General features: G+C 37.0%; 1 protein-coding gene across 1 annotated transcript in view; it reads left to right on the forward strand.

The window, feature by feature from the left end:
- Positions 1 to 12,178, forward strand: part of dab2ipb (DAB2 interacting protein b) — a 113,911-nt gene that overhangs the window by 20,342 nt on the left and 81,391 nt on the right. The window contains exons 2-3 of the mRNA XM_052102245.1: positions 1,571 to 1,686; positions 5,167 to 5,285. Of these exons, the coding sequence (XP_051958205.1) occupies positions 1,571 to 1,686; positions 5,167 to 5,285 (235 nt within the window). The remainder of the gene's footprint in view (positions 1 to 1,570; positions 1,687 to 5,166; positions 5,286 to 12,178) is intronic.

Here is a 12,178-nt window from a genome sequence, read left to right on the forward strand (position 1 = left end):
GTCCAGGACACCTTCAAAACATCACAATAGCATGACTGCCCAGCTGAATGAAACACAATAGGGCTCTCCATTTTAGAGATATAAATTGGCATGCGCAAGTTGTATGTTATTGGTCAGAGCCGTTCGTCTTGTGCATGTTTATGTAGAAAACCTTTTAATCCAGATACGTACATTCATGTAGAAGGTTGAAGAAGAAAAAAAAAACTCCTGTCCATGTTATTTTCAACTATCCATTTGTCAGCCATCTGGAAATTCATGCAAAATACCAGATGGATGAAATTTGGGAAATTGAGTGAAACGATCCTTATGAGTGTGAGTATGTGATGGGAAAATTAGTTCTGACTGAAGACTTTGTTCATATATTGTTTTGTTGGAGAATCAGTATGTGGTATAGAGATCAGAGTGATGCATTTATTATAATCTGTTTCTAGATCAGTGTATCTGTCCAAAGACACTGATTGAATGAAGCAGTAAGTCTTTTTCCTACTGAGAAAAAGATTCTTTTTCCCAGTGTGTGAACACCAGTGATCCATTGAAGGACATTGAGGAAGAGTGAAAGGATTTAGTAGCTTTGCATACTGATGACGTTATGAATGGGCTGTGAGGATGTTTATGACAGACAGCTTTTTGATTATGACAGTGGAAGATCAGTCACTGAAAGGAAGGTGTTGTCATGTTGATTGTCGTGTATCCGATTACATGCACCAAGCACACTCTGCGCACTCTTGGACAGCATGCTGGGATTTGTGTTTCTGATGAAGATAAGTGTGAAAAGATTGTGTGTTAGTTTATTCTTAAATATGTTATAAAGCTTTTGAGGTGCTTGGAGTCACCATAGTTCTTGGTGTTTACATGCTTTTAAAATATCCTTGAAATTGTTTCCCTAGTTGCGTCTGTGATATTATGTTTAAGCTCTAGGGGTGTCAATTGAATAATATGGATTTAATCGCAATTAACAAATAATTATAAATAATTATATTTCAATAAATATAAATCAAATATATAACAATAAAAATTATTCTGATAATTTAAATACATTACATTATTATTGCAGACGAGTACAGCATTGTTAAGACAATACAAAAAGTGGCTTTAGGAGGCAAAATATTGTTTATTTCCAAATCAATAAACCACATTGGCCAGTACCCAGCAATACATTTTGAAATTGAATTCATCCATCTGTCCGAGGTAGACTTTCTAAGGTCTTGTCTATGTCCACATGTGTCAGACGGATGCTTTTGGAGTGTCTCATTTTGGTTGCGTCGCGTACCATAATCACAGTGTTTCAGGCGGAGAATGTGTCAAGTTAAACATAGTTTGAAACTTAGAAAAACATGCTCAAAACCCCTACATTTGGAGTTGTGCTCAGTCCAGCTGTGTTTGAACACAAGAACGTGTCCATCCTCATCTTGTGCTGTTTGCTGAGTAAGTGTGGTTTGTTGCCTGTACAGCTGCACGTTGCGCTTACTGCCCTCTAATGACTGGTAGTAGTAAAAACCTTTAAAATGAGGCAGTGTTGGTTAGGATTTTCTTTTGTAAATAAAAAAAAACCTCTCTCTCTGTCTAACAGACTCTCCACCTGAGAGAACAGGGCGGAGGCGTAGCATGCCAGGCTCCGCCCCTGACAAAGCCCCACCCACAATGGAGCCAACTGCTGCTGCTGCTGCTACACCCTTCAGGGTCACAGTAAGTGTTTTTTGTGTGTCTGTATGTGAGAGAGTGTGCATCTGATTAAATGAAGCCTGGACTGCAGATGTGCACTTCATACTAGGACACACATATGTGGCATCTTTATTGCTACTTTTTCTTAAGATCTGCCATATAAAAGCTCCAATCCTTATTAAATAAGCAATTTTGTGAAATGATAATTTCCTACTGTAGACTATAAACTTGAGCTGTAGTGTTGTTTTTGAATGAAAATACACAAATCAAGGTCACTCAACATGTTTTACATGGAATAAAGTATTAAGACCAAGTCTAATCTTCTAAATGTTGAGCTGATATGTAGATCCAGGCTACATTTATAGGCTTTTAAATTAATGTTAAACAGAGGCTACATAGTTTATAGACTTACATCAGGATATTAGACAGAGATACAGACAAATGTATGAAACATGTGAACACTGTAGAACTGAACAAAATGTAGAACAAAGTGACATTTTATTAATGGCATTAGGGAAGAATTAACATTGTGTGAATGAACTGTAATTGTTATGAAGTTGTAATTATATGTTTATGAGTGTGAGCTTTATTAGCAAGAGATAAAAAAAAAAAAAAACTGATTCAAAGGCAGGCTGGAAGCAATTGTTTCAAATTGTGTCTCACATTATGTGCTGGTTACAGGAAGAAAATCCTTAGCAATCAACAGCAGGTGATATTCAGTAGTTTTCACCCTTTGTATCTTAACTCAGTCTCATGTAGTGACTGTAGAATGTGATTGTGGCCGTTTTCTTAGGTTTTAATGTGGTTGCTGCTCATCATTTAACTGAATGCAGATGTAATTACATTTAAATGAGATCTCTTTGTGAATCAAGAGCAGGTTGACCTTCTAGCTTCTGACATCTGCAGAATCAGGCCCAATTTGTCGTCTAGTGTGTAATAAATTAACTGGGGCACATTGGTTTGCAAAAATCTCCTGCGAAAGCTTTGAATTCTGACGTCCACAATCTGATAACACTGAAATTCCATCCTAATTCTTTTTATTAATGTACATGTTTGAACAAGTGTGAGAAAGTGTGCAATCCCCTTAGAATGAATTGCACCAGGTAAAAGTGCTGTTTGTTTGAATGTGGTGATTTGTATTATCAGGCAACGGCGCAAATATACCCTTAAAATCTGTACTGAATGCAATTTTGATGTAAGTTGTGCTATTCAGATCTTGCAGGCCGTTACTGACCACTATATAGCGGAGGATGCAGCAGAATCACTTCACTACTGTGATCCAGTGACCTTAATCATCTCTTTAACATGCTAAATGTGCACTTGACTACACAACCTTCTATGGATAAGTTGGAATCGCCATTGGCTTGTAAATTTGCACGTAAAACATGTAAGCATAATGCAACTGAAAACTGAAAAAGATAAGATGCAAACCAAGAAGGGGGCATCTTCACATATATAAAGTATTCATATGACTCCACATGATATAGTATGCAAAGGTTTTTTTTTTTTTTTTGCTTTTTATCATTTTAATCACATTTTAGTTTTTTTTTTTTTTCAAATTTCACATTCTATCAATTTATAATATGTCACGTTACTCGGCCTGTAGCCATGCTGTAAAATGGAGAATGTTGTGAAAACAGTCCTTGGAAAAGTTTAAGCTAAATCAGAGTTGACATCATTAAATGCAAGGTAAATGTAACTATTGTATATCACGGCTCAACTTAAGCAATGGAGGCAGTACAATCATGACACTGCAGGTCCCAGTGTAGCCAAATAAGGTACATTTTCTTTAGAGTGCATGCTCATGAGCTCTTTTACATCACACAGTAAAAGACGAGACTGAATCCAGCTTCTTAAATGGCAGCTTTTAATTCAGTAAAAGGATAGCTGTGCTTAAGATATTCGCCTATACACAACTCAATCACTGGCAAGTGAAATCTGAACATTTACTTGTCAGGGGCAAATAACAGACATATTTTCATCGAATAGCGAGAAATTTGGTCACATATGCTAGTGAATTGCTTGCAATATAGATGGGTGTTACAGCACACATCTTGATAAATGCTTGGTTATAACGCTCTTTGTCATCATTTGATCATTATTTGATGAATTGCTGCTGGCATGATCAAAAGTAAATGTACACAAACATCTCTTTTACATAAAATTCTGCTTACTGCCTGCTTTCCTCTGGTGGTAGTGTGATTTTTATTGCATAGAGCATACTTCAAAGAGTTTTGTGAATAAAGCGCAATCTATAATGAGCCTAATTTAGAGGCATGTTTGCGCAGAAAGGAACGGTAATGACTTATTTAAATACTGAAGACACAGCGCTATTTCAGCGCTGCTTGCACCTGCTTAAACTAGATTGCGAGGGGTTAGTGAATAAGAATATGTTTTAATTGTGAAATTCCATGCACAAAATGCCGCAACTAATTTGTGATTTCGCCCCATGTGTGGGAAAAGACAAGAACAAGGGATAGTTCTGTACTGTTTTTGTCTCCCAGTAGCTCAACAGGTTGAGCATGGTTCTGGCAATATTAACCCACCAAGGTCATGGGCTCGATTTCCAGGGAATATGTATGCTGATTGAATACCATGAATACATTTTAAGTCGCTTTGGATAAGTGTTGTCATCCATGACCTGTTTGACAGACCTGTTCGATAGTTGCTTATTAACATGGCTTAACATTGCATACCATGACTGAACAATTGACCCTCCATAGTTTATTTTTTCAGATCTCCTGCAGTATTTTCAAAATTTGTGTTATGTTTAAATGGTGGGATTGTTTATTATTCTGATATCTTCTTATCATTGTCTCTATCGGTCCTTCTCGGTATGCTGAAACACTCTGACTGATTGCTCTGTGATTAAAAGATGTCTGTGTGAGTGATGATTTGCATATATTGTGAATAGTAATCAGTAGGGGGCTTTAATTATGTAGAATATGCAGACCTGTTAATTGGTAGGGGAAAAGTCTGCTTTCTGTTTGTTTACTAACACTTTCTTATCAGAAACTTGTGCTAGTGCCTGATGCTATCTATGCTATCTCACCTCTGTTTTGCACTCAAAGCTCCTTCCTCACCTTCTCTCTCTCACTCACACTTTCTTTTATATTCTTTCATATTCTCGCTCTACTATACTAGCCTCACAGTAAGAATCATACTTTGTCCTTGACTTTCAAATCCTTGTCTTATGGTACCTCTCTATCCCCTTGTCTTTCACTCTTTCTTTTTTCTTTTTCTCACTTTATGCCTCCCTTTCCCCATGCCCTTGATGCCAACCTGCTGTCTCCATGGTAACTGCTGCCTAAAGGAAGTTGAGTCTTGAGCCGCAAAATGTGACAGGTGCTTTAACAGAAATAGGGTGAATAAAGTGGGAGAGTTAATAAGTGAATGAATGTATTAGATGGTGGTGAAAGATCAATATGAAATGAGTAACAGAGGAAATAAATTTTTGTTTGCCTGTGATTATTCTGATGTCTCTCTCTTTCATTCTCACATTAGGGGTTTTTGAGTCGCAGGTTAAAGGGCTCTATAAAACGCACTAAGAGTCAGCCTAAACTGGACAGGAACAGCAGTTTCAGACACATCCTTCCAGGCTTCAGACCTGTAGACAACGACAGGTAAACAACAATTAATTTACTCAAGCCTTTATTTAGCCACTGTGCAGGTCTTTACACTAAGGATTTCTTTATGTTGTTGTTGTTATATATAATTTTTTTCTTGCCCTGCCAACATTATTTTTCATTCAAATGCACTCTTTAAATATTTCCTAAAATTCCTAAAAACATGATTGTAATTTTGCAATATATAGGAAATCATGAGCACTCACATTTAAATAAAGACTCCAGTCATAAAGACTACAGTACATGGAGAGGGTCCACATGTTAGAATCACATGACCTGCCGAATACTGCTCTCTTAATCTCAGTATCCATCCTATTATTTGACACTTTCACTTATTGATTAAAGTAATCATGGCTGACTGTGACTACTTAATTTCTACAATGGCATCTGAAACTGAAAACTACAGATTTTAAATTATGCTGCATCCAAGCCGCTAGGTGTCAATGTATGTCCAAGATTACACATAGACAAACGACTGCGAGCACCTTTAAATATATATATATATTTTTTCCCCCAATTTGGAATGCCCAATTCCTAATTCCTAAGTCCTCGTGGTGGCGTAGTGGCTCGCCTCAATCCGGGTGGTGGAGGACGAATCTCAGTTGCCTCCGCTTCTGTGACGTCAATCTGCGCATCTTATCGGGTGGCTTGTGACTTGAGACATAGCGCATTTGGCAGCTTCACGCCTATTCTCCACGGCATCCATGCACAACTGGCCATGCGCCACACTGAAAACGAGAACCACACATTATAGCGACCACGAGGAGGTTACTCTTGTGACTCTTCCCTACCTAGCAACCCGGCCAATTTGGTTGATTAAGAGACCTGGCTGGAGTCACTCAGCATGCCCTGGATTCAAACTCATGACTCCAGGGGTGGTAGGCACCTTTAAATGTTAAAGATGAAGTGTATTATGCCACTAGAACCAGCAAATAAAATGAATTATAGTTTTCAAACTGATTCCAGAAAACTCCCCCAATCCTCCATTGTTTGTACAAACAGATAGTCCACCGTAAACTCATATCGTTGGTTGAACCAATGTTGCTATGTCGGGCTTGATGGGCCACTCAAACAAACAGGAATGTTTTGACAATTCCACAGTGTTAAACTTTTGGGTGAAATCAACCTACAAATGGCTTAATTATAATTGAGTCTGCGTTTAAAAATGTTTAATTAAAAACAATATATATAAAATGTAAAATCCACACATCAACTTTAGGTTTTCTTTACCAACAAAACATTACAAGCGGCCATTCTGTTAAGCCCTGCTAATTAGAATTGTAACTATCCTGAGGGCAGATTTAATTGTTTCAATAGCCAAAAGTAAAAACAATAAAATAAAATTGACCTAGTAGTTTATCAACTATACAGACTGAATAGGGAAGGGTCTGTATAGATGTGTTTGCATTCCGTTGGCATGTTTTTATAATAAATCTCTATGTATAAATTTGTGATTTTGCATTTCCTTGTGTCCGTACTGCATAATTTGCCACACAGTCAACAATTACTGTGTGAAAGTATGTGTCTGTTTGGCAGACTGGTTATTGAGGTCACTTTTGACATGCCTTTCTTGTCAGTGAAAAGCGACAGAGCTTTGCAATCCAATCTGTCATCTGGCTTTTTTTCTAAGATGCTCTTTCATGCATCCTTCTCCTTCTCTTATTCCATAAATATCCCTCAGTTTAAACAGACTGCAGCTGTGCCCTACTCTTCAGCTTCCGCTCATTTTCATGCAAAGAAAAGTGACAGTTGTTGTGGTAAAACTAGAGATATATTGACATAAATTTAGTTTGTTTGATAATTAAAATTAACAATTAAAGTAAAAATTTAAATTTTTGAAATTGTGTATTGTGAGATGAGAGGAATGATGAGTGATGGTCTGAAAGTCAGAGGGCATGAATTTATGCAGCATTTATTTATGCGGTCAAGATTGAAATGAGAAATTATTCTATTTGCTCTCAAAGTAAACACATTTTTGCCAGCATTTGACTCAGAAACACTGGCTCCAGCACAAATTGGATATTTTTGAGAATAGTATTGAGAATGTAACCAGTCTGACAGAGATGTCCTTTGCACCTCTGGATAGATATATATACACAATATTTGGCCAAAAGTATGTTGACACCCCATTCTAATTAATGAGTTTGGTTGCTCCATTCATTCCAGTGAAGACAAATCATATTTCTACTCCATACAATAGCATTCTCGGGCATTGTGTGCTTCCAACTTTATAGCAAGAGTTTGGGGAGAGCCCTTTTCTATTCCAGCATGACAATGCCTCTGTGCACAAAGCCAGGTCCATAAAGAAATGGTTTACTGTGTCTTGTGTGGTAGAACTTGACTAGCCTGCACAAAGCCCAGACCTGAACCTGAATTGGAATGCCAAGTGTTAGCCAGGCCCCATTACCCAACATCAGGTCCTAACCTTACTAGCCGTGCTTCCACTATCGGGTCAAATGAGGGCATGCTAGTGCATGTCATGGCCAGTTGCCTTCCCATTGTCACTTCCGGGGCATCATCGTGCCCCCTCTTGGCTTCCCCGGAGCCAAAGGCCAATAGTCTTTGGCCTGCCGATTTTGCCAAAAAAGGCCAACTGGATTGAGGCATGGTCAATGTCAAAAGCACCAAGATACTCATTTCCAAATCTTTAATTTCCAGCTAAACCAAAATAGATCAATGGAGAATGGAGAATCATCAGTACTGGTCAGAAGACTAAATCAGGTCTCTTTTGAATATTTGGGCTGATGAAAATATGCAATATCAGATCCACATGGCGTCTACCGAATGAAGACGTAATTAAGTATATTTTGCTGAACTTGCCAAGTTGTGTATCCAGATCAGGTTTTGATGCCTATGGTTTTGAAATAAAATTTTAATCAAGCACATATGGTGTCCACAAACCTTTGGCCACACAGTGTAAATATTAACACATGCATTACATTGTAATGCTTTCTAAATGTTATTATTGTTGCTCATGTGTAGTTTTTGGATGCTGCTCTGGCAGGGTTCTGCCACAGATCTGCAAAGGGCCTGTCAAAGGACTGATAAGAGCCTTGCAATAACATAATGAATCTCAACCACAGGAATAGTGCCAATTTAAAATGCCATTTTGTCACACACAACTTGTGTTCAAAGTGATTTGCTTCATTCTGGAAATAAAAATAATTATAATAATAAAAATACTGGGAACATTGTTGTGTGTTGGTTGTATTTGGATGTTCTGATTTCATTAAAGGTCATTAAAGGTCTAAAACTCCTGGCCTAGTGTGAGAAGCCCTATGGACAGAAAAGCAGAGGGAAAAAGAAATCCATCATGTATCAGTATGTATTAGCCTTTTAAAGAAAAAGCTCCACTGTTCAACATAATCAACTTATTCCTCATATTATTATTATGAAGTTTAATCACTGAAAGCACAAATTTAGTGAAAGAAATCCAGGAGTCACTTGTTTCTATTTATAATTTTGGCCATTTAACAGCCCCAGTTTGTACTTTATTTGCACTCTGTGCAAGATTTGGCATTTCGCTCAATAATCTGGGCATTAGCTGGCAGCATTTCCCCAGTTTAGCTTTAGCCATTAGCTTATTTTACCTTACATCTGCCGCATTAACATTGACTACTAACCTAAACCCTCAGCCTGAGCTGCTTATCTATTCTTTACCCAAAATGAGATTATATGTGCGGATGCTGCTAATTCCAAAAGCATCTCATTTGACTGGATTAAGTGTAGTAATTGTCTGTGCTTGCTTATTTGACTAGAGCAGACTATGAATGGCTGTATTTGTACAGATAGAGGGATGAGTACTCTGGACTTCTGTGGGGCCAAATGGATTTTTGTTGAAATTCTGTGTCCGATGCCCCGGCTGATGTGAGTGGAGCTGTTTTGATGTGCACTTGAGGTTTTTGCTCTCCCTCACTCCCTCTCTCCCTCCCTCTCTCTCTCTTTCTCTCTGTCTCCATCTATCTCTTCTGCATTATTATGCTCAAATGTCTGAAAATGACTCTGCATTTTGTGTTTCCAGACAGTCTGATTGTGACTTCTATTAGAAAGAACTCTTAATAGAGAACAACTCTGCGTGTGTGTGATACTTAGTGTTGATTTTTGTGTGTGTAAGAGTGGGCATATTGTATATGTGTTTTGCTTTTTGCTTGCACGAGAGTGTATGTAGTACACACACATTTTTATCTGCACCAATTTTGTAGAATGCAATATATAGATTTACATTTAAGTTTATTAGCTTCAGCCTGACCTCACTATTTCTTTATGCACAACACCTTCCATCCCTTTCTTTGTCTCTTTCTTTCCATCTTCTTCTCTCAAATGTTCATCCATTATGTACTCAGAGTTTTAGTTTGTGCTGTTTGTCTGTCTTCCTGGCACAGATGGCACTTAGAGACTTAGGAAACATGATACCAGCCACAAGCTGAACCATTTACTAAGAAACCAGGCTGCTCTAGAGGAGGGAATTATCAGTCAGAGTAAACTGTAAACTGAGATTTCAAATTAGCTCAATAGATGTTTTTCAAAAATGTCTATCAAGGGGCTGTATTCTAAAAAAATTTAGCATTTTATCTTTGTCCCTGATTTTGGCTTATGATATTAGCCAAAGTTGCACCAAAAGTAGTCATAATTTAGTTTTTAATGAGTTTCAACTCATAGAATTAAAAATGCTGTTTTGCTGTTGTAAAATAATTACATTTATAAATTACATCTAAATGTTATGATTAGATAACCTCCTAGATGCTGAAAACTGAATAGGCCAAATGTAAATTGTTAGGATGTCATCACTATGACGATTTCTTGGTATGGGTATAAATACTTTGTAATTGCAGCTTAATCTTCATAAATTATCTGTGGAGGATGGACTGGGAATGGATCGTTGCGTTGTGAAAGTTAAAGTACAGTAGGTCTACAAGGTACTGTGTATCGACCTCCTTTATTTCTGAAGAACAAAGGAAATAATATTTTACATAATGTGTTACCTTGAAAGGTAATATGAATTATAAATGCACATTTTACAGATAGAAGAGTGTGAGTTTGTGCATGGTGGGAAGCATAACATTAACTGACAGTGGTCACAAATAGACAAGTAAACAAAATAGGACCAAAAAGTTTTTCTCCTTTAACAGACAGACAGACAGACAGACACACACACACACACACACATGCATGCACACTTTAATAAAGTTAATAGACTGGCACCCCTTTTCATGTTATGCTCTTAGGTGCCTCTCATAGAATCTAATGTCTTTACAGGTAAAATCAAAATTAAAAGCATTTGAATGTTTGTGTCAATTTTACCTCCTCTCATTTTATTGTTCTATAACACATCTCTCCTTTCTCTCCCTCCCGATCAGGAGAGAGGTGATGTTGTCAAGGTAACTGTCATATCAGGGAAAACATCTCAGCATTGCTTTATTGCTTAGTAAATTTAATTTGATAAAAGAGGAACTAATTCCTGAGGATAAAGTTTAAAGATTGAGCTAGAGCCACTTTTAATCAAACTGTCAAAGTCGATATGTATTTTTTATGATGACTGATTTTAATAAGGCCTCTACTATTTTGACTAGATTATCTGTGCATTCTTTAATAAAAGTGAAAGCAAAACACCATCTCATTACATATTTTTTTAACTGTATAAGCATGTAATCCACTGTTGGCATGGGGCTTTATATAGCTTACTGTAGATTTAGAAATTGCTGAAATTAGACTCTATATATACTTCTTTTACTGTCAAAATGCATTTATTTCCTACTTAGGAAATAAAACAAAACAAAATGTACAATAATGCTTTAAAATGTTTTTTAACAAAGCCTTCAACAGTTTAAAGATTTAAATGCACTAAAATAGCTCCAGTTCAAGTAACATTAATGTTTCCCAAAGTCTAAGTGGGAAGTTGGCTAACTAAGTCCCCATAGATTGCATATTCATTATTAATTTGCAAGCAGACTGTGGCTATCCACTTTGGATATGGAATTCACATGATTCGCATCAGGGGGTCAAGCACTGATTTAAACTCCAAAAAGCGCTGCAGACAGAATCTGTCATATCACGGAAATAGTAAGAGTAGAATCGTAGTATGCCATCCCAAAAGTGACCAATGTCTTGTTCTGCTTTTAGCACTGACACTGCCCGAATAATGATACCTCATACAAATTGTCATCATTAGCTGATGCTTCGAAAGCTCAGCAGCAATGGGTACATAGTTGACATTATATGAACTTTGAGCAGAGTGTCAAAGACTTCAACATGCTGTGTCCTACGGTCCCTTATCAGTGCCTTACAGTATATCATATTTGTTTTGTAGGTGATGGGTAAGATTTGATGTCCTTCTGTGGTAAAATTCCAATTTGCAAAGGATGCAAAGTACTTAATTTTGTCCCATCTGGTTTGTTTTGTTAAAGGTCCTTTTTCCATCACTTGAACGTTGGCACAGAATCACTGTTGTGTTTTTCTGGGGTGTACATCAGTATAATTTCCCCACCAGACACATTGCAAAAGTTCCACCTTTAGAACTCACATGAAGCTAAATAAAATGTAAGAAACGAATGTGGAAATTGGTAAAAGGATTAATCGCGATTAAGAAAAATGTACACGTTAAACATTTTTAAATAATCCCATTTGTTAAGATGATATTTTGACAGCAATTTTATATAGCAAAATTGCAACTGAACAATCATTAAGCCAAATGCAGTTTTGTTGGCTATAAAAGAGTAGCTTTTACATGTTGTTTTTCACTTTAAAAAAAAGTCTTGTGAGTTTAAGAGGAATGAGTGTGAGTAAATAATTATAGAGCTTTTTTGTTTAAAGCAACTCGATTGGACTGACTGACTGACCCTGTCCTGACTGTTTTCATGAAGTCTGCATTTTAATTGCGTGTTATTGTATTA

The sequence above is a fragment of the Xyrauchen texanus genome, chromosome 3 (assembly GCF_025860055.1).
Source record: "Xyrauchen texanus isolate HMW12.3.18 chromosome 3, RBS_HiC_50CHRs, whole genome shotgun sequence".
Taxonomy (NCBI): Eukaryota; Metazoa; Chordata; class Actinopteri; order Cypriniformes; family Catostomidae; genus Xyrauchen; species Xyrauchen texanus.